The sequence below is a fragment of the Poeciliopsis prolifica genome, unplaced genomic scaffold, assembly GCF_027474105.1.
Source record: "Poeciliopsis prolifica strain line A6 unplaced genomic scaffold, Auburn_PproV2 SCAFFOLD019, whole genome shotgun sequence".
NCBI lineage: Eukaryota > Metazoa > Chordata > Actinopteri > Cyprinodontiformes > Poeciliidae > Poeciliopsis > Poeciliopsis prolifica.
In genome coordinates this window covers 3,977,198-4,004,754 of record NW_026562394.1, presented here as the reverse complement: position 1 = coordinate 4,004,754, position 27,557 = coordinate 3,977,198, and the positions used below count along the sequence as shown (strand labels likewise).

The window sequence follows — 27,557 nt, the reverse complement described above, 5'->3', positions numbered from 1 at the left end:
ATTAACGTCCATTTATATATAAAAGTTCAAGAGTTGTGACGACTTGTCACAAAGTAGCGACCACTTCATAGGAATGCTTCCGTCCTTGTTTTTCTATGGTGTATTCATTTCTTCTCTTCATGGTCACAGTAAGAGGAAACGCTGTCGCCAATGCAAACCGTGGATTCCAAATGCACGGCATCATCTCCCCTTGCAGATCTGCTCACCTCTTGAATAGTCTCTCTCTCTCTCTCTCTCTCTCTCTCTCTCTCTCTCTCTCTCTCTCTCTCTCTCTCTCTCTCTCTCTCTCTCTCTCTCTCTCTCATTCGGTCAAAGGCAGATAGATGGGTTGCACCCGTCAACAAAGCGCTGGGCTCGCATGAGTGCCGTCCGAGGTCGAAGGTGTCCAGGTGATGGTTTGCAAATTGGAAACGAGTCGGCTTTTGTTTTCCTCCCTCCCATACTGTTTTGCTGGTTTTATCATTATTAGTTTTTGGGGATGGAGGGGGATTTAATGCACTGGCGTATCCCGGTGGTTGCCTGGTAACGCGCTGGCAGTGGGCGCCGTGGACAGATCTGTGTGGTGGGCGCTCCATTAAAACCGTTGGCGCTCCTGACCTTGGCGTCGTGAATGCGCAAAGCACGCAGGCTGTGCGAAGCAGCAGATAAGAGCGAAGATCCGAGAGTGTTTGATATCCTAAAGCCGGAGGAATATTCTATACAGATCCCCCCCCCTCCACCATCACCACCATCACCCCCCTCTCCTCTTCCTCCAGCTCCTCGTCTTGCATCCTGACTGACGGGAGGAAAATGTTGGGATGGAGCGCGTTTCAGCTGGTGTAGAAGCAGGTGAGTTAACCTAATGATGCTGTTTTTCTCTCTCTCTCTGTCGAGAGACGAATCTCTGTCCTGATTGATAGCTGACATCCGGGCTGATTGTTCCACAAACCCGTTGCTCTGTTATGCTGTTATGCATTGGTTTCCTTTTCACTGTCCATATTTTCCTTCCACGTTGTCCGATTTGGTCCCCCCCACCCCCACCCCCCTCATCGTCCTAGACCTACATTAAACAGGCTTCCCAGTCACACCGTGAGACACCGCGCAACACACACTACAGCGGTTTTGTCGATGCTACGTGGGCTGTGGCTTGGTTTTCTCTGTGGGTTTGGACCCTTGCGTTAATTTATGAAGCGGTGATTATTACGCTGAGTGCTCTCTGCATGCTCCCCTTATTCATGCATCCATCCCCACTCCTGTCTGGTCCACTGGCAGATTCGGGTGGGGGGATGGGGTTGGGGGGAGCGGAGATTTGGGGATACCGTTTGTTCCAAGCCAGTCGGACTACAAGGACATTGTGCAGCCTGGTCCCGTTGTTTGAAATCATCCTGCTTCCCCCCTTTCAAAGGTATCAAAACCCCTGCAATCGATGAGATGTCCCACAAATGTTTATTTGCACCGAATAGGTGTTGACCTGTGTGCTTGTTGTCGATGCTGTAGGTGTAGGAATAGTATTGGTAGAGTGAAACATGATTATAGCAATCCCTCTAATAGGTCTGTAACCCTGGATCAGTCAGCTAAATTGGAGTTTAAGGGTTTAAGAATTTTACGATTTGAAACAGGGGCGCCTCCAGAAAGTTTACAAAGGCGTTGCTCATACGTTCATTTATCGACCCCCAAACCCCAGAAAAAAAATTATTAAAAAAATCCATTAGACTTTCAGAAGCTTTATTATGTTGCTATTAAATGTTGGATGTGAGGGGCTGGTAAGTGATTAGCTGACATTCAAATGAGCTGCTAAGTAAGGAATGAATAAATAATACATTAATGAAAGTATTAATACGTTAATAAATAAACAGTTGTTGGAGACAATTGCTCCAGCCATCGCTCTCCTTATCCCGCTCCCTGTGGGCGCCACTGTGGGAAGCAATTCCCTGAACTGACATGGCATAATTATAAACATCTAGATGTGATATGGCTGTAAAACATTAAGATTTAGTTTTGGGGGGGGGGGGTATGCTGTTTATTTAATTCTGGGCATATTGTCTGTCTAAGCAATGTTCGCCATAAAGCTTTTTATCCTTCTTTCCCATTATAGATTAGAAAAGTGCTTCTTTCAGCATGTGCTGTGGTACATGTGAATAATAGATGTACTGATAAAGCAAACCATTTGAACTTAACTAATGCAGTAGGTAAATTGGTACACTTTAAAAAACATGTCCATCCATGTTTGATAACGGATGGACTGATGGCAATCTCCAGCGGTCAAAGAGGCGGGGTACACCCTGGACAGATCTAGTTCAACTACCATCATTTAAAAATGAAAAAGGAAAAGAAAATGGCAAAAACGAGAAATGTCCAAGAGCCACGTGGTAACTGGAGGAGCTGCAGAAATTGGTTGCATTGTGCTGTTGGAATGTGCTTCATCAGCATGGACAGGGAAACTGGTCAGTGTGACACCTGAGGAACACAACAACCCCAAACACACACACACACAGAGCTTTAATAGAATGGCTTACATCTATTTTGGAATGACCTAGTCAAAGTCCAGGCCCAAATCTAATTGAGATTCTGGGGCAAGACTTAAAGATCACTTTCCATCTAATCATACCGAGCTTGAGAAAGTTTTCAGAGATAAATATGCAAGCAAGTCTACCTCTAAATATGCAATGTTGCTAGTTACACACCTAAAAGTAATTGCTGCTGTAACTGCAGCAAAACGATGTTGTAAAAGATTATTGAGTCTGTGTGATCAAATGTCTTTGCATGTTTTGATTTTCAGATGTGAATTTGTACGACATTTAATTTCAATTTCATTCAAGACTCATTAACATGCAATATCTGTCCATTTACATTTTATGAAATAAATCCAGATGCAAATATTCGCCAATCAACAGTGAATAAAAAACAGAGTATTTTCCATCCCCAACCACCTTACAAAATATAGCACACATCTAGAGCCTCCACGGTCAGATCGATCTGTAACAAATAATACCAAAGATACAGTTTCACAACTGCAGTTATGAATTTTTCATTTTATTACACATTCTTTTTAAATAGCATGAATCAAACAAAGAAATAAATTCTCGTTTTCAAAGGAAAATAAAATCTTAAAAGTTGCATACAAAACTTGCGGCTATCAAAGTACGGCTTCAAAATGTGTAAGACAATAAAGAATTGCAAAGGTCAACATGAACCTCTGTTTGGTCCTGCTTGGTCGAGAAACTGTAACCAAGAAGCATGTTTTCTAATAGCTGGATTAGCACACTTGCTAATGTAGCTCAAACTGGACACATATTTTCTATTTGAAACTGGATTCGACAAACTGGAATATTGGTGGCAGACAAACCAACTTCGTGTTGTAAGTTTCAATCAGACATATGGTTTAACAGAACAAAGCAATTCGAATGTAACCCTAATTAAATATTCCATTGTTAAATTAGTAAGTTTCATTCAAATTTAAATAATTCCACTCTACAAATTCCTGTTCTATGGTGGATGCCTCTAAAATAATCCACAATAGCTTTGCACTTTCAGTTAGATGTTTGGTTTGAAGTCAGATTGAAGAAAGGCGCATGCTGACTGATACTTGCGCCATGTCTGTGTAATTTAAAGGGAAATCGTTTTAGGAATTCATTTAAATTGTCTGGACCTCCAGTTGTTTTTAATCTCTTCTGTCGCCGCTTCCTCATAAACTTCAGGCAACTTACCATTACAACATCTTTTCCTAATAAAGCAATTTTCCTCGACTACAAATGAAGCCTTTTGGGGTGCTTTACCCACGTTACCTACAGAAGATGTGTCCCTGTCTACACAGAAGAAAACCAGGTCCTCTGCTAATTCCTTGTTAATGTCGTAGGAGCTTCACATCATTGTCATGGCAGATAGATGACAAAGAAAAGCCTTGTCCTGTTCTCTTTTTTTAATTGGCCGTAGGGAACATTCATGACTGTTAATTAATACAGACAAAGCTGGACCCAGAGCAGAAGAGTCCAACTCCTCTCACATGAACCTCTGTGATAGCGAGAGAGAGAAAGTGATCTGATTTGTCTCATCGCTCACAAATTGGCAGGCAGTAATGATGTTGTTGTTAGCTGATACACAGCACCTGTGAAAGATAGACAGAGCCACCTTTTTTTTTAAATGAGTGTGTGTGTGTGTGTGTGTGTGTGTGTGTGTGTGTTTACACTCCCCACAGTGCATACAAAATGGTGCAGAGGCAGAGGAAAGCAGGGTGCATCAGAAATATGGTTAATTACTTTAGCGAGTTAGTCGGGGGAAATTGTCCCCACTGTTGATAGGTTCATCAGATTAAAAATTGAGCTTGTAGTAGCAGTCTTTTTGACGAAACTCATCAATAAATCTGATTAGGTTAACAAGCTTGTTTTGCTTTGTTCATTGACAGGCTGGCATAAAACAGGACGCAGGTTTCTTTCATCACAAACCAGCTAAATGGAAGACAAGCAACACAGCTGTTCCTTTCAAGCTGGTTCTAATGTCCAGCTTGTTAACAGTTTGGATCTGGGGATGAGGTGGTGACAGGGGTTCATTGTCACAAAAAAAAAAATCAGCTGTTAAGGACAAGCAGATATAGATCATGAATAGATAATTTTAAAGCAAACTGTCTGTTCAGGTAGAGTCTGGTGTTGGCTGCTTACCAGATTTGCTGTGTTTGCTTGCAAACTGTGGTTTTAAAAGATCATTATTTGAAAAATATCGTTACAAGATTGATAAATGGTATTTGTTTGATTTACACACTAAGGTGTTTTATGTTTCTCATGACTGGAATCATCTCCAAGGTGACAAATTTGTTTTTGATGTAAGCAAAGAAAAAGCATGAAAGCTTATTTTTAGCTATCTGACCAGCAGGAGCAGGTGTTGAAGGACAGTGCTGGCTCACTATATGTGCCATACAGCTGCAGAAACTGGTTAGAAATGTTTTGAAAGTAACTTTTTAAAACAGTACTGGCAACAATCTTTTTTAAAGTCTTCAATAAGTCAATGTTTTATTGCAACATTATAATATGATGAGGATTTTTTAAATTCCCTAACTCTTCTCTTCCCAGTCTTGTTTGTCACAATCTCGGTTGTTTCTACTTAAATATTACTCAGACTTTAGATATAGCAAGTTTAAGTAGTTTTGATTTCTTTTAGCCATTTCCTGACTTTTATAAATCAATACATGGAACATAAATAGCAAGTTTTCTCGTCTTTCCCATTTTGAAGAACGGCTAAGAGTCATAGTGCCCTGTAGAGTTGATATGAAGACCAAATAATAAAGTTATGCTGTATTTATTTTGTACGAACTGCAGGAAAGTGCTCTTGCATTTTTTTTCACCCACTGAATAAATGCACTCAGATTAAGAATTGGATTTCACAGAAAACAAAAAAAACCCAAAAAACAAATGCACAATCAGTGACATCTATTCCTGTGTGACTTTTAGAAAGAATGTCATACAGTGTCATGTCTGAAACCAGAAAATGGTTTTAAACATGACACTTCAGTTTGTTGTTGCTGAAACGGGGTCAAATCAGAGCAAAAGTAAAACAAAACCACATATTTTTTTAAAATCCACCACAAAGAAACCTTCAACACAGATTGTTTCAGCTTCCTGGAAGATTTCATCGAATCTTTCAGCGAGCCTAAATTTACTCTGCTGTATGTGGAGGGTTCGGTGCCTGTGCGGTCCCATCAGACATGTTTATTCTGGGAATGTGCAACACTTCCATTATGCATCTCCATGTCAGTCTCTAACAGAGCTGCTTAGATCTACAGAAAGATACACGGAAGATACAAATAATCTATTCATTGTGCAGAGGTTTTGAAAATTAAAGAGTGAAGCATCGGCAGGTCAGAAGGTTTTTTATTCCTGGAGAGTGTGCCTTTTATATATGAAAGAATTTTATTTCATTTGCCTTTCTTGTTCCTTTTACCAAAAAAATCAAAAGGAGCTTTTAACGCCTTTTATCTTGAGAAGTGCTTTTCAGATTTCGGTTCGACTGATAAAATAGATCAGTGGAGATTAGTATTCTGCAGCATATAGAGACATGCTTTTTTTTAAAGCGTGTGTACATAGCTTTGGATGCTGGGAAACATTAGATTCTGGAACTCAAACAATTCTCAATTATCTCCCTTTTTTCCTCATATTAAAGAAAGACAAAATTCTGTGCATAATGTGATTAAATTAAAATGCAAAGATTTGCAACTCAGCCAAATGATGTGTTTAAATTTAGAAAGCACAAACCGAAAGCTGGAGCTGAAAAATGTGAACTTTTTAAAAAATATCCGCTCATTCCAAATTGGATTCATAGAGCAAAGCTTTGAAGCACTTCTGACTGGGATTCATCCATCACCGCATGGCATCACCTCTTCCTGTAAAAACACTCGGTAAGCTTTTGAGAAAAGCCGATGCTAATTGGTGTAAGTTGGAAAGTAAATCACACTGCTTGATATGCAGACCCTGCTTCTGATAATACGTAGTACAGTGGATTTTTTAATAACACAAAGTTTGAAGTAATTGTGGATTTTTAAAAAAATAATGCACGCTGGATCAAAATTTCGCCTTGAGGCTTGAATATCCAGTGTCCGGTGAATTAGATGTTAAGCGCAGTACCACAAAACCTTACAGTAGGTACCGCCTTCTTAAGTTCTCCAAACATACTTCTTGTCATTGTTTCTAAAAAGCTCAATATCTGCCTCATCTGGCCTTAAGATGTCCCTCTATTAGGCATTAAAGGTATTTAGAGTAGAGACTTCTTTCTTCCCAGTCATAGCTGTAAATTATATTAAACGCTGCTTTAATAAAGTCAGCCAGCAACGACATTGCAACCAGCAACTTTCACTTGAACGTAGTATCTCAGAGCACGATTTTACATCACTTAATTTGCAGTTTGAATTTGTGATGACTCAGCACCGGCTGCAGTTCAGCCTCTCCAAAGACAGCTGCTCTGCATCCGCGATGCGCCTCCTCCGGTTCACACAAACACGCTTCCCCCCCTTGACACAAGTCTCCACCCTCACTGTGTCATAAGCCATCCAGGTCAGCTGCACCGATATGTTCTAAACACCCTCAATTATCCTCTGGAAATCCTTGCCTGGTTCAAACGTGTCAGTGCTATGCCGCAAAAGCACCGTGGCACGAGACAAATCCTCCCTCGTCGGAGAGTTCAAAGCTCAGGAGGACAGTTCTCGCCCTGCAAGAAGTACAACTCAAATGCAGAATCAAAAGCTGAAAATCAAAATGATCTGAATCGAACCACTGAGAGTCTGTCCACCTGTGACCAGCACTGCATGTTCATGCTGTGAACTGTCCTTCTGACATAAAAGAAAAGCCTACCTGGATAAAACTGTCACACTTTGGTAGCCAAACCAATGTATCATAATGATTATCACTTTTAAAGTGTGTAGCTTACTCATCCCATGAGCAGCAGTGCACCTTATTGCAGCCGCAGGTTATTGTTTCTTGCGCCGTGCATTGATGGCATCCTGCTCTCCTCTTTAGCTTAGAGGGAAACAGACCATAATATAAAAACAGAGTTCAATTTGTCAGTCAAAGAGCATCTCAGACATCCGTCTTCCTTTTTATTAGGCTCACATTGTAGACATTGCAATAAAATACATAGAATATGAACTGTAAATTGTAGAGTCTCTTCTTGCTTTAGATCTTTTTCTGCATTAGCATATTCATTTTGGCTGGAAATTCAAACTAAGTGCTTCGTTTTCTAAGCGAAAGTTTTCACTTCAATTTCTTCACTGCACAGTAAAGATTTCAAATGATGATTAAATGTTGTGTGATCTAATTATCTTACTGATCTTTTCTAATTTTCAGATCTATATGCACTGCCATGAAAACACGCAGCAGGGCAGATCCATTTCTGACCGAGGTGCATCTGGATTCGATAACTATTGGATTTCAAGACGAATCGAGTGATGCCTGTTTGACGGGGTCGGTGCAGAGGGTCTAATCAGACACTAGAGTGTGCGTTTGTGTTGTGTAACAGCACTGTCCTGCCCAGACCATGTGGCTGGCTACACTCAAAGGCCATCTGTTGCCCGCACACCTGCTCCATCAGCAAGGGACTGCAACCGTCGCTCACTGTGCTCTCCTTTGGTGGATGTTATGTTCCTCCTGGTCTTTGACCAAGGCGACAAGCCAGAAATTCTACCCAACTGTGACCACCCAGTATGGGAAACTGCGGGGCCTCCGGGTGCCCGTGCCCAGCGAGGTCCTCAGACCCGTCGATCAGTACCTCGGGGTCCCCTACGCCGCTCCGCCTGTTGGTGAGAAGCGCTTCATGCCCCCCGAGCAGCCCTCGCCGTGGTCCGGGGTCAAAAACGCGACCCATTTTATGCCCGTGTGCCCGCAGAACATTCACAACACGGCGCCAGAGATTATGATGCCCATTTGGTTTACCTATAACCTGGACACAGTAGCCACGTACATTCAAGATCAGAGCGAGGACTGTTTGTACCTGAACATCTACGCTCCGACGGAGGATGGTGAGTGGGTGGGGTAAAACCGATGACGGTCCATGTCTGCCGCTCGCCGCTGTTGCCGCTTGTTGTCCTGTGATCACCATGAGCTCTGCAACCAATGCTCATGCCACTGCTGCAAAGGCTGATTGATCATTCAAAGCAATGCTACCATTTTTCTACATGATGCCATCATCTCACAAGCAGAAATGTTTGGTTCGTGAGTTAACGTGATGCTCGTTGGCACCCTTAAAACTACAACTAGCGTGTTGTGAAGTTATACACAACGTAATCAAAGCTACTTTATAGATTTGAAAATAAGAATAAGACTAAAAAAAAAAATCACAGCCTCAGGATCAAAACTGTTCAGAAGGAACTGGAGCCGACCGGTTGCCGGCAGGTTATAAAAAGTTATATTTTCAAAACTTCCCACAGTTTAGAAACCTTTTAATGAGATGTCAGAGAAAGTGCCCGAGTGACAGCAGTTTTTTTTTTCACCCTGTGCAGAACAGAGAGTAATGTAGCTTTCAAACCAAAAGCATCGTAAGCTGAGCTTGCTGTGGGAGTCAGTGGTGGACCCTGTTCTCCACACAGCAGAGTTTTATGTAGTAGAGCACAAAAAAGAGACAGGGTGCTCAATATAAAAAGAATAGATAATGGATGTGGGTTTTTGTGCAAAACTGCAGTTTTATCAGCTATGATGGTGCATTTGTTTCGTGTTAAAATGAACAATAGAAGGACCAGTTTTAGTGCGACAAAGCCTCATCTTGATGATCAAACCGGAAACATTTTTCCACGGAGACTTATTTTCCTAAAACTTCCATTTATCCTGGCTGTTTTTCTTTGTGAGAGGTTCCGACTGTGGAGGCAGGAAGAGGACCATTACCTCCAGAGAGTGGCGGCTCCTTACAATTCAGCAGTTTTTTTTTGTTTTTTATTAACAGTTCAGCCACTGAGCATAGGTGAGTTGTTCCAGGCCGTATACTGCAACCAATGATTGTGTCACAACTTTAAAACTTTAATACAGTCACTGCAAAATCCAACCTAGCAATGCACTTCCCTTACATTTTGCTGCACACTGCCTTTCAGGCAGTTGAATGAAGATTACTACAGTTTCCTTTGGTTAAAAAAAAAGAAATAAATTGGCTGTTTAGAAAAGCAATTGTGAAAAACATAGATAGTAATTGTGCAAAAAAAAAAAAAAAAAAAAAAAGGAACATGCATCAGTCTTATTAAAGGCCAGCAAGCTGCGAATGACTGGTCTGCTTAGTAGCGCATTACTGACTTACTACCAGAGCAGATAGCCTGACTAATCAACCAGCTTGTAGTTGTGCTTCTCAGAAATAAGCATTTATAAAGAATCTTTTTTTTTTCAACATATTTCTTAAAACTTGTCATGGTGACAGCACAACATGAAACAAACAATCTGTGGGAAAAAAAATAAAAAATCCAGCTCCCATGTCTTCTCTGAATGGTCCTACAGCCATCTGCAAAAATATGCTGTTTCTGGTCAAAAGCTAACTATCAGAGCCTGGAGGACGGTCTTAATGCTGTCAATGATGCTCGTGTATGTGTTGGTGGAGAAACAACTCACCGTCACAGAAAAACTGGTTGTCCATCATCATCAGCGCCCACCCATATTAACCTGTGTATTCATGACAGGCTGTGTTGTGGGAGTGTGTGAGCAGTGCATACACATGGATGATTGACAGTGCTAAGTCCCTCCTCCTGGCTTTGATTGTTTTTGTTTGTTTGTTTGTTTTTTTTACCAATTTCTAGAGATGACTGTAGAACCGCACGGAGAAGAACTTTTATTTATTTTCTGTCTCATGTTATTCTGCCATGGCACAGAGATGGTTTCAACAAATATGTAAGAAAAATGTTTATAAAAGTTACAAACTGAAACTTTAAAACTGCAAAAAATATGTACTAGGTGTTAATTTTATATTTTGTTTTATCTAAGACTAAATAACAAAATAAAATAAAAAATACATGATGTCAGTCAGATAACCGTTTTCCCAGTTTTAAAAAGCAACTTGTGAACATATTTTACTGATATTACGAAACAATGGTCAGGCTGGCATTTCATCAGAATCTCATTTCATCCCTTGCCTTGTAAGGGCTGCTTAGAAATAACTTTCTTTTATTCAAATCCATTTTTTTCTGGCCAAAATCGTCTTCTTATTAATGAGTCACTGCTTTGTTCAGACAGTGTGTCTGCTGGGGGCCAATTAAAGAAGCGCAGGAGTCAACTGACTATTGCATGCTGAATCCTTTCCTATTTCTGAGCTGTGAAATGAACCGGCGAGGGAACACTTTGTGTGTCTGCTGTGAATCTGTAGATTAACAGAACAATGTAATACGGCAGCAACGCTATGTGATTTGGAAATCCAGCGCTGACTAACAGTTTTCTCCTAATTCCCGTTACTGCAAGGTGCTAATTAAGCACAATCTCTGAGAGGCTTTCACCTCCCCTCACAGGCGCTCAGTGCAAAACATTCAACATTCAGAGCTGAACCGGGTTCTGTTTGTGTATTTGCCACACTGCTCTTTGAGACTGTTTTTTTTTTGTTTGTTTGTTTGTTTGTTTTTTGCCTGTGGTAACATAGCAACAGCCAATAAACGGCCTGCTTGAAAGGTAGCTGTCCAAAATGGTGCAGGCTATGCATTTCATAAATCCCCTCGCCTAAGATCCCCATGGGCCCGGCCACCTGGCACAAAAGCAGGTCAATTAAATTTCTCCGTTTCAAATGCATTAGAAGAGCGACATGACCCTTTTGGTCCTCTGGGTTTTTTTTTTTTTTTTTTTTTTGTTCATTTGAAATGCACCTCATGCATTTTGTGATTCAATATTTATTCACTTTTGCTCAGGTGTTATGTCTAAGACTAATCTCCAGCGCTTCCAAACAAGGTATTTTCTTGATTTCTGAGCTTTTTCAAATGCACCTTCTGACTTGTTAGTTATTCATTATACTGAGCAGTACACTGTGTGTTTTTGATCATGTATTCTGCAGTGATTTACTTGAGCAATCAACATAGTTGCAGGAATAATGAAGGATTCACCTTCAGTCACTCCCAAGAATAATTTCTTAGATGTTTCAGATCATCAGCAAATTTCAATATAAGATGCTGATTAGAGATCAATTTTTAGGTCTTTATTTAATTGATTAATTAAACCAAACCAACCTGTCTAAATGAGTTGTACATTTTTTCTTTTATAGAAATCTGAATTCAGTTTCACCAGACCCAATTACTGCCAGACTCGTAGAATCAGGGAATCGCTTAAACAGAACTTCCTCGAATTAGGCTGAAGCATCTCAAAACGGCTCATCCTGCCTTAATGGACAGAAATTTAAAAACAGATGAATGTGGCGCCAAGGCTAGAGTAAAGCTTGTCTGTCTGTTGCCTGATTAATAGACATTTGTGGAATTAATAATATAATTACTCATTTAGGGAATTAAAAAATGATCTCGTTAATATGCAAATTATGCTCTGGGTGGAAAATCATTTTGAAATTTTATATTTAACACGCAGAAGAATTACCAAATCACATCAATTTGACGTATATAGCCTGAAGGGGATTTATTTACAAATGCAGTTGTGCTTGACAGTGCCGTGCAAATTATTTCCTGACATTTAGAGTGAAATTATAATGAAAAGTCATTAAGTAGGGAATCGAGATTTGTAAAAGCTTGTAGAAAATAATGCAAAAAATGACCAAAATTGTTATTTTGGTCATTTCTTGGAATTGATGTTGAGTTTTAAATTGTTTGAATCTATGACTATCAAACGTGATGGAGATCTATTGGTTACAGAAATACAAGCACTGCACTTAAAAAAAAAACAAACTTTACCTTGTTTAAGGCACCAGTTTGTCCATTTTTTAACTGCCATACTTAAAAGTGTCTGATGTTTTTCTCTTGCCAGAAAGAGATTCTGGCTCGTTCCTCTTCTTGCTGCCTGTTTGATTGGAGCGGTATAATAAATAAGAGGCGCAGTCAAATCTACCTTGCTTTTTTTGAATTTTGTACTTCTTTTTTTCCCCCTTTCTGAATCCCAGGAAGCCAACACAAGAAAAGGGGGGCGGCTTTCTCACACGCTGAGATTCATATATCTGAAGGTATTTTTTCTGCCAGCTCAAAAGTTTTGATGCATGGATTCTTCTTTTTCAAATCTCTTTTTTTTTCTTCCTTTTCCGAACAACTGTGTTCTTTTTTTCTTTCTCTTTCTTTGAGCGAAATGAAAATAAGGGCATCTGATTTATGACAGCATAGGTTTCTATTAGTGCATCTCCTGTCCAGAATTGAGAATTGTTGCAGTCTTTTTAGTAAGTGCACCGTCTCTATTGTTCCACGCATTGATCCGCAGACTGAAATATCTGCTTATCTCCCTTAAAGGTCCGTCTAAAGAAACTCATTTGTCAGTATAGTGAACTAGATTTTTTTTCCTTTTCTGGTTCATACAACCAGAGAGCAAACGTTTATTTTAACCTTGTCCTTAGGAGTTCAAATATGGATGAAAAAATATCATGTATGATCGAGAGAACTTTAGATTTAGTGCTTATGGCAAGTCTGCTTGGGCCGACACCTCCATACCTCATAAAAAAATGTTGATTAGTTTCATAACGCTTGTCAAAGTGTATTTACCATGCATTTTTGATTGTCATTACAGCTTTTATGCCACAGGCCTACCACTCTGGCTTGCTTCCAAGCACATTTTCCAAGCAGACCTCTCTCATACCTCATACTGGGCAGTTGTGATATAAAGTTTCAGCAACAGTTCTCGATTAATTCTCCACCTCAGTGCTGCTGTCCCTGCACTTGTTTGCTGAGCATGTGTGTGTGTGTGCGTGTGCATGTGTGTGTCAACTGTGCAGATATAAGGGACTCTGAAGCCCGACCTGTTATGGTTTACATCCACGGAGGCTCCTATATGGAGGGCACTGGGAACATGATGGATGGCAGCATTCTGGCCAGTTATGGGAACGTCGTGGTCGTCACTCTCAACTACAGGATTGGAATATTAGGTAACTATACCGTATGTGTGTGTGTGTGTGTGTGTGTGTGTGTTAAATTCAGTTTAACCCTGTTTTGTTCTATTAACGCCTAAGTTTCCAAGCAGGGCCGATCCGAAGCACAGTTTAACTCCTTCCGAAATGGAGCGCCGTTGATCCAGCCGAATTTATAGAATCGTAATACTGGCAGATTTTGCACTATCTGAAAAATTCCAATGGTTTCTGAAAGGGGAGACCTTGCGGTTTCCAGCCAATGTTGGGTTATTACATCAATTTCACTCCTGCTGCAAGTGGCACTGAATTTTATCTGAGGGCCGCTCTTTTAATGGATGGTAAATTGCGAGAATAACTTCCTAGATATTGAAAGTTCCAGTTGTTATGGATAAATGGGCAAATATATATTTACTCACAGAACATTTAAAGAACAGTGTGCAATTAAAATAAGCAGAAATATCCAGGCAGAAATGTTTAATTTAGAATATAAAGGGATAAAAAGGATCCCATTTCCAGATAAGCATTTTTTATGTAACTATTTATATTCTTTAATTTAATGAATAGTAATTTAGATAAAGTGCTTTAGAGGGTTAAAGCTGTTAAATGATTGAGTTTGGGTTACTTTAACGAGTTTGGATAACCCATTTCCTCCACAATATCTGCTGTTCCCCATTTAAACAAACTCAGAAAAGTCAGGAAAGATTAGCTATGTTTTCACTATAAAATAACATGCAAATGTATGGGAAAATCTGACTGAGCGAGAAATGTTTTCTGTCATTTTATTTGTGGAATAACAACGCAAAGCCTCATAAATGCTTTTTGCACAAAGTCCTTGTTACCCCCAATTATTTCGGTTCACATATAAGTATCTAATTTGGACAAAATTATCAACCTGTATTGTTCTTGGGAGTGAAAATGCTTCAGATGAAAAATGCTGCAGCATTCACAAGGTCAGTGCTGCTGTTTCTGATGTTTTGTCTTCTTTCTATCCGGGACTTTTAGATGCAAACAGACAGGGAGAACAAGCAGAGGGATCAAAAGCCCCTCTGTTTTATGTTATTTTATCAATTTAATTCATGCACATCACAAGGGATAAAGTGACTATTGTGAGAGGAGATTTTAGGTTTGATGAGTAGCACATTCACAAAGAGGGGTGTGATGCTGAGGGTCTACCATAAGGAGCTGACGACAGCAGAGAAACAGAGAGGGAGAGAGTAAAAACATATTTACACCTGAGGGGAACCTGTCTCTGTTCATTGAGATTCCCTGCAGGGCAACAGACTTGGATCAAAGATGTGACTACGCTGTAGTACATAGCCTTAATCTTAGCTTTGCCTTTGTTGCCTCCCCGTATACATCAGGATTCCTCAGTACCGGTGACCAGGCGGCGAAGGGAAACTACGGCCTCCTGGATCAGATTCAGGCTCTGCGCTGGATCAGTAAAAACATCGGTTACTTTGGAGGAGACCCAGGCCGCATAACCGTCTTTGGTTCTGGGATCGGAGCTTCGTGTGTCAGTCTGCTGACGCTGTCCCACCACTCAGAGGGTAAGAATGTGCAATTTCCCACATAAGCTTCATCAGTCAATATCTAGGTCATTCATTTCAATATGCTTCTACTATGCTTTCCCTTGTTTTTTTTAAAAAAAAAAATCATATTCAAACCAAGTACTTTTATTTCAGAACTTTCTTCATGTTTTATGCATAGCTCTACATGCTCTGGCTGGAAGGTGAAGTGTTGTGATGACAGGGTGGGGTAAATGGGGTATTTGTTAAGTAAGTGATTGCTTTTGTCTCTCTCCACACAAACTAATCAGTCTAAAAGCTCTCTCCCCCCACCTAAAATGTGAATCTCTTAAAGAAGCCTGTTGTTTTTATAAAGTTCTCAGCATGCCATAGGGTCCACCTGAGAGGTTTTTCACCAATATAGCTGATTTACTTTTCAGATACGCTGCGATGGAGTTGTTTACAATTGTGTGCATGTCAGCAAAGTTGAATAGTTACCAAAACAGCAGCGACTTTTCACAAATCGGTTTAACTTTATTTCAAAACTTTAAAATAAGCAGTATGTTTTCGCCTAACAGACATCGTCGAAATAATAAAAAAAAAAGTCTATAACTATTTGAATGACTTGCAAAAAATATTTATATAACTTTTTGTCATAATGTTATACAAAGTGTAACTTGTTGGGATTTTATGAAATAAACCAACACAAAGAGGAATATTACATGGAATTACTCGTCACATTGGATGGCTCTGAACATCACTTTTTTAAAATGTGTACACAGATTCTCAATTGGATTTTGTGTTTTTACTTTGACTGGGCCGTTATAATAGGTGAACATGCTTTATTCTAACCATTTGTAGCTTAGGCTGCAGGACATTTGTCCTGCTGTAGGTGAACCTCTGACCCAGTCAAACATTTTTGACCAGCCTCAAAAATGTTTCCTTCCATACCTGAAAGGCATTTAAACTCTAAATTTAGGTATATGTTGTTCCACTTTTATACCTTGCATTGAACTGTGCCCTGTGATGTACTATTGTTGTATGATCTAACCTTTGTGTTGGTCTCTCACATAAATTCCCAACAAAATATATTAAACAGTTTTGCAGTATTCCCTGCAAAACTGGCATGTTGTCTCAAAAACGGCCTGGTTTGGTAATGTAATGATATTACCCAACGAGAGCAGATACAACCCACCACGCTCGGTGATTGAAACTCCTTGAAAAGCAGGAAGCACATTTTATAGACGTCCTCTCAAAGCCTCGCTGTGAGTCTCAGATGTCTGTATTTCAGCATCTGAGAATTGAACCCTCTTATTGTTGCTTTACTAATCTTCCAGCTCACTCAATGATGCTGCACAAAATCAGAAGACGGGCAGAGATTGTGTTTTCATCAGTGCCAGAGAGGTTACAGCAGCTGTCCTTTGTGGGAATTTGTATTGGATGTGCTCGCTCTCACTGGAGCCAATGCACAAAGACCTCCAGCTGTCTTTGAAGTAGACCCACTCACTGCTGCCCTGAAATTGATAAAAAATGTATTTTGAAAAACCTGCAAGAACACTTCTGCTGCACAATTCTTCTGTTGAATGTACACATTCAAGCACCAAGGTAGAGTCGTGTCACTTTACATGCAAATTCCCCAGAGACGGAGGTGATGCACCACATGTAAACAATTCAAAAGAGCGGCTTGTTTCCCGTATCAACATTGAAGGATCAGGGTTACTGCATATTCAGCTCTCTGCATACACCCGCCCCCTGTACAGTTGGCGTCAGCAGTCTGTGTAAGCCCCGCAGCTTGTTAGAGACACCATATTAACGATTCTACAATTACAGTATGTTTGCAAAGAACTGGTGGAGTAAAAACTCGACGCCTACTCGCTGACACAGTGTTGCAAATTGACCATTAGTTTGACATGCCCAGACGTGATCTGCATAGAGAGGCACACACATGAAAGACATGAAAGGAATAGCAGACTAAATGTTGGACAATTTTTTATCATTACATTTTAAAAAAGAGAAGTTCTACACACTTCTATACTTACCAACCTTCCATTTGCTCTGGTTTCATCACTCTTTGCTCCTCTATGCTCCACAATTAACAAAGCACATCACACATTTCCTTGCTTGCTTTCATCTCTCAATCCCCTTGCTGTATATAAATTTTGGGGTTTTTTTGGGCCAAATTATTTTTTGCCTGGGTGATTTTAATAATATTTTCTTCAATTCCATTTGTACAATCTGCCTGTTCAATTAAATACAGTATTCTGTTTCCCTTTCTGCTCTTTTTTGCGTGATGGACTTCCCTTCAGAACACATTTTTGAGTGCAACACAACTGTATTTTGATTTCCCCACATTTTTAAAAAATGTTCACTATTGTGATCCCTTTAAAATTTCTTGTTTTTCATGTATTACCAATCTACTAATTTGCATACACCGACGAGATGGAAGGAAAAGAAATGCAATAATAAAAACAGACAAACAAAAAAACAAGGACTTTAGTTATTAAAATAACTAAAATAACTAAAGATTTTTTAAAAATCTGAAGATTCACATTAGTTCAAGGTTTCCCCTTGTAGTTGATAGTCATTCATGAAAAAAGACAGAGCAGCTTACAACTGTACACATAAATTAAATTAAATTGAATCAGTGTGATGTTTCCTGTCAGTCACCACATGTGTAAACCCCATTTATGGAATGAAAAACAAAAAACAATCATAACTGAGAATCTACATCAGTGTGACATGAATCAGGATTCTGCTCAGGGGTTTTCTGTATGAATCAGAAAACATTTATAAGGCTAAACACAAGCTCTTATCCTGTGTTTTTTGTTGTTGTTTGTAATTTTGAATTTTCTCTTTCAAGGTCTGTTCCATAGAGCCATCATCCAAAGCGGTTCAGCTCTCTCCAGCTGGGCTGTCAACTACCACCCAGTCAAGTACACGCGCATGCTTGCAGAGAGGGTTGGCTGCAACGTGTTGGACACCGTGGACATGGTGTCCTGCCTGCAGAAGAAGAGCGCCAAGGAGCTGGTGGAGCAGGACATCCAGGCCGACCGCTACCGCGTGGCTTTCGGCCCAGTGATTGACGGCGACGTGATCCCCGATGACCCGGAGATCCTGATGGAGCAGGGGGAGTTCCTTAACTACGACATCATGCTGGGCGTGAATCAGGGCGAAGGGCTGCGCTTCGTGGAGAACGTGATGGACCTGGAGGACGGGGTCTCTGGCAATGACTTTGACTTTGCCGTGTCAGACTTTGTGGACAGCTTGTACGGCTACCCAGAGGGTAAGGACACCCTGAGGGAGACTATTAAGTTTATGTACACGGACTGGGCTGACAAGGACAATCCGGAAACCAGGAGGAAAACGCTGGTCGCCCTCTTCACTGACCACCAGTGGGTGGAGCCGTCAGTGGTGACAGCCGACCTGCACGCCCGCTACGGCTCGCCCACGTACTTCTACGCCTTCTACCACCACTGCCAGAGCCTTATGAAGCCCGTGTGGTCAGACTCGGCGCATGGAGACGAGGTGCCCTATGTGTTTGGCATCCCGATGGTGGGCCCCACGGATCTGTTCCCCTGCAACTTCTCCAGGAATGACATCATGCTCAGTGCCGTGGTCATGACGTACTGGACCAACTTTGCAAAGAGCGGGTGAGTTACATCAGCAGCTGCCAACAAGATCCTTCACTGTGATTGGTTTATTTGTTGTAGTTGACCTTCTGATTCCTATTCAATATCTAATCTAACCTTCCCGGTGTGACTGAGTACTTGCCTCAGCGCTGGTTTCTCTCTGAAGTGGAGTCCACTAATTAAGCACAGCCTGAATTCCCACTTACGCCTCTCTCATCCTCATCTCATTTTTTTTCTTTGTTATCAAGCTGAAATTCTCTTGTGGAAAAAGAAATGCTTCACTTTTTATTAAATTCCTTAAAGTCTAAAAACTGAAACGAGGGTGTGCTTCCTGTGCTGCGACTAATTTTAATTAGGATACATGTCAACAAGTTCTTTAATTTTATCCGGTTTTCCTGTTTTTTCGTGTCACTATTCATGTCGTACACAACCACAAGTACAATATTTTTCTATATTTAGATGTCAAGCAGATGCAGGATTTTAGTTATCTAATTTGTCTTGCCCATTCAAGATATGCAGTTCTAAGGTCATAGAGCAGTGCATAGTTGATGGATGGATGGATGGATGGATGGATGGATGGATGGATGGATGGATGGATGGATGGATGGATGGATGGATGGATGGATGGATGGATGCATGGATGGATGGATGGATGGATGGATGGATGGATGGATGGATGGATGGATGGATGGATGGATCTTCCTGATTCTATTTATTTGCTAGTTTGTATTAAATAGAAAACAAACTTAAACTTTATGAAGTATTTAATAAAAATGTAACAATTTAACCATAAAATATGTTAACTTTTGAAATGTATTAACTCCTCAGAAGATTTTCTCTGTCATACTGTTTTTATGCAACTGATGTAGAATCATAATTTACTATATCAATTTGTTAGGCATAATCTTTCCCTTTGGGATCTTTAATTTGTTATGAAAATTAATTATTTCTTTTGATATGACTAAAAAGTAACAAACATGTCTCTGCCTGTCCCAATGCTTTTCTTCGCATTTCATCTTGGGGAGTTTTGAAATCACATCAAAAATTACATTTCAAAAAGTTGTCCATGAAAATGATGCTTATCATCCGAGACAAGCTTGAATTTGATGCTGACTGTTGAAAAGGAAAAATCTTGATTCTCAACAGTGCAAAGCTCTGCAGGCCTTTTTCTAAGCAAAGCCTTGCTGGGACTTTTTTTTTTCTTCTTTTTTTCTTTTTTTCACTGAGCCAAGAGACACTCAAGTGAGTTTCACTTTAGTGGAGGACTCCTCTGCTGCTTTGCTGGGAGCACTCTACGGCTGTAATAAATCTTTGTGTAGGTTGACCCCGGCAGATGGCAAAAGCACGGCACGGGTCACCGTGGGCTGCTAATGCTGCTGTGTAGGAAAAAGTAAAAGCTGTTTCTTTGAGGAGAGATGGGAATATTACTCTGTGTGTCGTTAGCTCTTTCATTTGTAGAAATCTGTCTTCCCTTTTGGTGGAATTTCAGAATTGCCTTCTGTAAATGAACATGGCACCCTGCAGTGCCTTACAAATGTATCAACTCTCCACGGACAGAGTCTTGTCTTCAGAGGTCAAATAATTAGTGAGTGGCGGGCAACTGTTCTGAAAGACCCCGAGATATTTGTTGGAGAGTATTAGTGAACATTGAGCAGTTTGTGGAGCACTCTTCAATTCGTCATTTTGAAACAAACTATGGCGCAAAATAAAACATGGCCACTAATGTAGTGGTGGCAGCATCATGCTGTGGAGATCTCTTACTCCTGTCCAGCGTGTTCAGCAACTATGAACACACTGCCAAAACTGTGTTCATAGTTTATGAACATAGCTTCAAATTTAGGATGTAGATCCTAAATTTGATTGCCTCCATTTGTGAATTTGTAAAATGGTAAGAAAATTTTCTTGACAGATACTCTCTATTTAGTACGACTGAGTTTAGTTTTTTCTGCAATAAAGAATGGGGAAAACATTTCCCTAAAGACTTGAAGCTGTAATTACCACAAAATCTAATTCTACAATGTCTTTACTGAGAGGTTGGAAAAACTGCATGCCCTTTTCAAATGGTATCACTAAAACTATGTCTTCTTTTTTTTTTTACACTTCTGTTCTGCTTTGTGATCTATCAAATACATATTCAATAAAACATTCTGTTGTGACATGGCAATATGTAAAAACATTCAAAATGTATGAGTACATTTTGCAAAGCACTGTATCTTGTTTTGAGATAATATTTTAGGCTTTAATAACTTCAGTAATTGGATAACTCCTTTTCTTTAACTATTGTTCAAATTGTCTCTTTTCAAAGCAAAAATAACCTCCATTGGGCCAAGAAAAGCAGATACCACTGTTGTTAGTGGATGTATATACAAAGGTTTGGTTTAGGACTTTTGAATGTGACAAAAAAGTGTGTTTAAGTGCACTGTAAATTTTTGACACTTTAAATTCTATGTAAAAGTTCCAACCCTAAATCTAATCTACTCTGATATAATCATTAATCTCCTGTTTATATTGTGCGCTAAGGTTTTCTGTGTTGTATTTACAGGGATCCTAACAAGCCAGTGCCGCAGGACACCAAGTTCATCCACACCAAGGCCAATCGCTTTGAGGAGGTCGCCTGGTCCAAGTATGACCCCTACGACCAACTGTATCTGCACATTGGCCTGAAGCCTCGGATCCGCGACCACTACAGAGCCACAAAAGTAGCTTTCTGGAAACACCTGGTCCCCCATCTCTACAACCTCCACGATGTTTTCCACTACTCCTCAACGACCACCAAAGTCACCCCTCTGGACCCCACCCAGTCCAATGGCAAGAGGTCCGGCAGCACCGGCCGGCCTCCCATGTCCACGTCTCATGGCGACGGTGAGGCCGGTAGAGAGATGGGTCCCCTGATCATGCCCAATCCCAGAGATTACTCTACAGAACTCAGCGTCACCATCGCCGTGGGAGCATCACTGCTTTTCCTCAACGTCTTGGCCTTCGCCGCCCTGTACTACCGCAAGGACAAGCGCAGTCGCCAGGAGACGTCCCAGCAGCCCAGCCCCCAGCGTGAGAGTAAAGGCAATAATGCCAGCCACACCAACACGGTAGATGAGACCCTGTCGTCCCAGCAGAGGAGCCCATGTGAAGCCCTCCACAATCCTCTTCACGCCTCACCCAGCTACTCTCTAAGCCAGCGCCGCTCCCCAGACGACATCCCTCTGATGACCCCCAACAACATCACCATGATCCCCAACTCTCTGATGGGCCTTTCCAACATGAGTCCATACAGCACCTTTCCCGCTGGCTACAGCTCCACAGGCTTGCCCAGTACCCACTCGACCACTCGGGTATAGCCTGGCACGAGGGCGGATGTGACAAAATGCGAAATACGAACATTTACAGCTGTCTTTAGAATGTGTACGTAAATTAGGATTGAATATGTTTGTTTCGTCTTTTCCAAAGGTGTGCAGCCAACAACATCCTGCCTTTGCTCTCTCATAGTAGGAAGTCTTACTTGCAGAGTCATTTTATAATAACCATTGTCGAAGGCAGTTCAAAAGAGAAAAAAGTGCATTTCATTTTCCACTTTCTGGAACTTTACCTAGCAGGAACTTAGTATAATGTTTATACAGTTGGATTTGTATGGGAAGCTTTTTCTTACTCTGTGATATCTATTTTGCTCTCGTGGAACAAAGTGACATTACGACTCACGGTGGCCGGAGGGGAGTTCTTGGAAAAGAAGAGAAGCATTACTACTGTTGCTATTATCAAGCTATTTTATACGCATTTCTCATGTCATATTGCTTATTATGAAAAAGTATTTTTACTGTAATTATTTTCAAAATGCCTTGTACATTGTTTAAACACTGACTTACTGTGGAATCTTAGCTGCAGTGAATGAATGATGGCCACACTTGATGAAAATGTCCAACTTCGCCAAAATGTTCCGATCCGGTGGTGCAAATATGGCATCCGCTTGTGTGTGTGAGTGGGTTGGCGTGGGTGTGTGAGCGTGTGGACATGCTGAAATGTAAATTAGGCATTGGTTAAAATTAACCTCTCAGTTTTGCATATGTAGTGTTGTGTATTTTATTGTAGTCCACTTGAGTATCCTTGCTATATTTTGGCTCTATGTGATTTTCATTTCTTTTCAGCAAAGTACACTGTAGGGATATAACTTCTGCTTCACTATAAACAAAAATATTGCTTAAGATGTGTTTTCCTACTCTAACTAATTCATGGTTTTGGCTTTGGCTTGGCTTGTTTGTACAGAATAAACTTAGACTGATATTTTATTTGTTGTTTGTTTATGAATACTGTAAGCCCTTCAGAGAGATGACTGTAATTACTTTGTAGCTGTATGTGTACCACTTCAGTTATCCATCATTTGAAAAGAAAAGAAAAAGGAGCTCTATGACTCTTTATTGCATAACATTGCTCCTTCTGCAAGTGGTTTGGACCCACGCTCTTGTTAAATATGGGAGTTTTCCAACACTGAATGGACATGATGGACATGAAGAATTGAGCTTTGATTTATTTGAACTTATCATAACATTGTATAACCTAAATGAGACAGCTATTAAAAGATTTTTGAAACTACATATATGTCTTGTCAAACATTGAGATTTGACTGTACATGGTCATTTCTCTGTCCTTGTATCATCATTTTGTGATGGATCTACTTTGGGATCTTGACATCAAACACTTGTGAAAGGATGAATTATGAAGGTTGAGTTAAATATTGCTCCATGAGCATTTAAAGGTTTTAAGGTTATAGGTTCAGGAGCGAATTGATGGGATTTTTTCAACGTTCTTCCAGAAACACATTTATGAGGTCGGGCACTGATGTTGGATGAGAATGGCTAGATTTACAGTTGCTGAATCGTCCCAAAGATGTCCAGTGGGGTGACTTCTTTTTGTGAACCTTCATTTGGGAACACAAAGGAGACATCCCCAAGCTGTTTGTACAAAATTGGGAGCATGAAATTGTTCAAAATGTCTTGACATGCTGAAGCATTAAGAATTACTTTCACTTAAATTAAGGGTTTGAGCCCACACTTCTGATGAAGAGCGCCACAATTATCTCACCTGTCAGACAGGTGCTGTTCTCATGGACACTCCCAAATCCAGATTCATCCATTGTGTTGCCCAGTGAAGCTCTCTGTGCATTAACCTCAAAATAATCTGACAACTACATAAAGTTTGGAGGTCTGTAGTCATCGACTCTGCAGAACTTTGAAGACCTTTGCACACTTACGCACCTCAGCTTTCATTGACATCACTTCTTTATTTAACTGACCTAACAATTTGTTTCTGAGTTTCTATAGCTGTTAGCTCAAGCTAGTGTAAGAGTTGTGGGTGTCCAGATACTGTGATTCTCCTTTGTAGAATAATCCACAGAAACAATTGAGCTCTTTCTCAGTGTCGAGCATTTAATTTCTTTTCTGCTACTCAATCAGCTGCCACTGAATGTTCGCTCTTCTCCCTGCCTGGGGAGCCTTTCAAAATAAAACATTTTACATTTTCATAACTCCAATTGTCACTCTTGCACTAGTGCTAGCTATGTTCAATATTGACACTTTCACCAAAGTATTGGTTATACAGTCAATATACAGACAATGTTTTCATCCAGATTCAGTTGAACATAAATTTGTAATGTCAAAAGAATAGTAGTATGGATTTTCCAGACACCATAAAGCCATTTTATAGCACAATCAAATAATTGTTACCTTCAGTTTTCATAAAAATGCTTTATATCAAACTTGACTTAAAAGAAATTGGCTTTGCAATTTAACGCCTTGAAATTGGGCCTTTGTCTCTTTAAGAAGCTCCTGTTCTTTCTGACTCTCCGCCTTCAGAATGTCATCATAACAGCTTTTCTGCGTTTAGCATTTATAACAGACTTCGCAGCCTTGCACTGAGAATTATATTGCTAAGTTTATAATAACAAGCTATTTTGAGCTCAGTGGCACTTTAACCAGGTTTTTTCTAACTGGCGCTGCCACTAGTCTGAAGGAGCTGAGTGGGAGAGTCGTGTGGGAGGGCTGCTCTGTGAGACGGAAGCTGTTCTTGGACACTGAAAGTCTCAAAGCAACAATCCTGGTATGTTTTTGATGAGGGAATATCATTTTAGCATGATATAAAACTGAAAGAAAAAAAATCATAATTTTACATAATACCCCTTCTTTGACCCAAAGCAAAATGGTATGTGTGACTGAAGACTAACACTCTCCCTGAACATATCATCACCATGAAACATGGTGTGGAAATTGAAGTGGATGGGCAAATCGTGTAAGAAAACTTTTTTTAGAAGCTGCAATGACTTAAGGCACAGATTATCCTTCCAGCACAACAATGTTCCCGAACATAGAACCAGAGAATCTGTGGCAAAGCTTGATTTCCATAGATGCTCTCAACCATTCAGTCTTTACACGTGCAAAGCTGCTGGAGATATACCTCAACTTCACGCCACGTTTTTCATTTGTTCTTTTGACAAAACATTTTTAAAAACATGTATCATTTTTCTCACACTACATAATTTATTCTGTGATATTCTACCACATGCAATGTCAGTACAATACACGGAAATCTTTGGTTGCAACGTGACAAAAAATATTTTATAAAAAAAGCATACGGGATATGAATTCTTTTGCAAGCACAGCTCTGAAGTGGCAACCACTCATTTCTTTGACAGACTCCAGAAATTGCATGGTCTGACTGTCAGACTATCAGACTACAAGTCTGAGAGCGCAAAGCAAACGTGAAGATTTTTTCAAACTGTGTGACTACTTGTACACCCTGCAGGCTTCAAACACACAGCCGCACACAGAGCCTGTAATAATCACAAAAGACAATCAAACACGCAGGCATATAGACACCCAGCTGGAAAACAGCTCAGCCTGAACTTTCCTTCATCACTCTGCAAACCAAATAATTTCAACTCTCAACACGGGAGGTCATCCCAGCTGAATTATCAAGGGTTTGTTTGTTTGTCTGATGGGTGCTTGTCTGGTTTGCCACAAAAAGATAACATAAGAAGCGTAGACAGTGATCACAGAGTGAAAAGGAGGGCGCAAACATAGTGAGAGCCCATGCATATTGCTGCGTTTAGTGTGCAAATATTTGCAAGTGCATCTGCCTCACAGCAAACAGCCACAAAGACAACTCACAGAGATCCCATGACCTCTACACACAATCTCATATATGACATTGACATGCACAACGCTTTTATGCAATCAAACCCAAATTTGCAGTGTAGCTCATTTAAAAAATTCTCTCTTTTTTGTCAAACAAGTAAGCTGTTCTTTCGATAATCAAAGCTAACGTTGATTTCTCACATGCAAAGTCGACAGCCAATCAACTTCCTCTCGGAAAGAACAGAGGTTAATTGATGCTCCAGGTCTCCCCTCTGTTTTATTGCTCCATGCTTTTCTTTCTCCATTTCAAAGGCCTCATTCCCACAACAGCATGTTTCATTAATGCTTCTTCTTGATCTCTAACCACTCTGATTTTTTAGGACATGAAAGGATTGAGAATGGGAAAATAGAAACCACTGTGATCTTTTTTCTTTTTTTTTTTGAAGATAGCATCATAAAATAAATCTGTTAATGTTGGTGAGCATGTCAGTCCCCAAAAGAGTTAATCAAACGGCTTTGCGTCAGCGGCAGTCTAAGATAATCGTGGTGTCTTGCAAAGTCTTGGATTGTTTAAAGAGTGATGACATGCAATTAAGATTAAATGTAAGTGAATTCAGTTTTAATTTCATAGCCTTCTTTTTCAAAGCGTTGTATATTTACTGTTACTGGGATTTTATGAAATACAAAAATGAATACAATAATTCTTAAGTGGAAGGAAAATTATGCATGTCTTTTCAAAATGGTTTGCATGTGCAGATCTGCATGTATTTGTAATCCCCTGCCTGAGTCAAACCTTTGTTGAACCACCGTTTATGCAATTGCTACTGAAAGTCTTGTGGAAGTATGTCTCCACCTGCTTTGCACATCTACTGTGGAGGTTTTGACAAGTTTAGTCTGAACATGAACTCCTCAATTGGGTTAATTGGATTGGGCCATTCATTCACATTTCAATCTAAAGCATTTCATTGTGTATCTGTTCCTTTAAGGTGGTCATCGTGCTGGAAGGATCACCTCAGTCTCCAGTCTTTCAGAGCCTCTAACAAGTTTTCCCCCAGGATTGCGCTGTATTTAGCTCCATTCATCTTCCCATCGACTCAGGCGGCGCTCCTGTCACTGCCAATTAAAGACACCCTCACAGCATGATGCTGCTTCTGTGTGTCAGACTGGGAATGGTGTGTTCAGATTTATGAGCAACGTTCGATTACCACCACACATATGGTTTTACATGTAGGCCAGAAAGTTGTGTTTTGGGCTCATTGATCAGACGGTAATTTCCACCTGTCTGTTGAGGCCCCAACATGTGACCAAGTGGAAAATGCAACTCCACATAGCGTTCTTTCAACATTGGCTTTCTTCTTGCCTCTCTTTCATGGAGTAAATTTATGTCATTCTGTTTTATAACTCAACTTCCAGGTCCCTCTTGAAAATGTGATGTTTATCTCTCAGTGGGGTTTTACCTGGTTAAACAAAAGAAATAAATAAAAAATGTTAAAAAAAATAAACAAACATTTCTGCCACTTCACCTTGAGTTCTGTCTTCACCGCTGTGTTCTTTGGTCTTTATGATGCTGTTTGATCAATAATCTTATACAGTAGAATACTTTTTGCTTCAGCTAAAAATGAAAAAAAAAACAGGATGAAGACTTTCTCTCTCATAAAGCATAGTGCAATGTTTTCTCCTGTCCCACACTGGCTCCTTTGTATCGAACTCAGCTTTGACATCAACTGGGTCAAACTGGAGGGAGGGAAGGAGCACAGCAGCTGGAACAAACCATCAATGTCAGCCTTGTTAGCCAACTTCATCAATGTCAGCCACCGGTGCGATTTATTTCACTATTTTCACTCTAC

At 40.2% G+C, this 27,557-nt stretch overlaps 1 protein-coding gene across 2 annotated transcripts; it reads left to right on the top strand.

The window, feature by feature from the left end:
- Positions 1-328: 328 nt before the first annotated feature.
- On the top strand, positions 329-23,173 carry LOC129368562 (neuroligin-3-like). Of its 2 annotated transcripts, XM_055043598.1 has the most exons (7): positions 329-828; positions 7,806-8,476; positions 12,511-12,570; positions 13,327-13,476; positions 14,820-15,005; positions 17,824-18,613; positions 21,135-23,173. In XM_055043598.1, the coding sequence occupies exons 2-7, from the start codon at positions 7,996-7,998 to the stop codon at positions 21,925-21,927; spliced, it is 2,460 nt and encodes an 819-aa protein (XP_054899573.1). In that variant the 5' UTR covers positions 329-828; positions 7,806-7,995; the 3' UTR covers positions 21,928-23,173. The 2 variants fall into 2 exon arrangements, with proteins under 2 accessions (XP_054899573.1, XP_054899574.1); XM_055043599.1 differs by lacking the exon at positions 12,511-12,570.
- Positions 23,174-27,557: the final 4,384 nt, after the last annotated feature.

Excerpts from the sequence above, each read along its gene's own strand:
- LOC129368562 (XM_055043598.1), top strand. The coding sequence starts at position 7,996 with ATGTGGCTGGCTACACTCAAAGGCCATCTGTTGCCCGCACACCTGCTC. Across the intron at positions 8,477-12,510 it reads CTACGCTCCGACGGAGGATG|GAAGCCAACACAAGAAAAGG; the intron begins GTGAGTGGGTGG and ends TCTGAATCCCAG. Across the intron at positions 15,006-17,823 it reads GCTGTCCCACCACTCAGAGG|GTCTGTTCCATAGAGCCATC; the intron begins GTAAGAATGTGC and ends TTCTCTTTCAAG.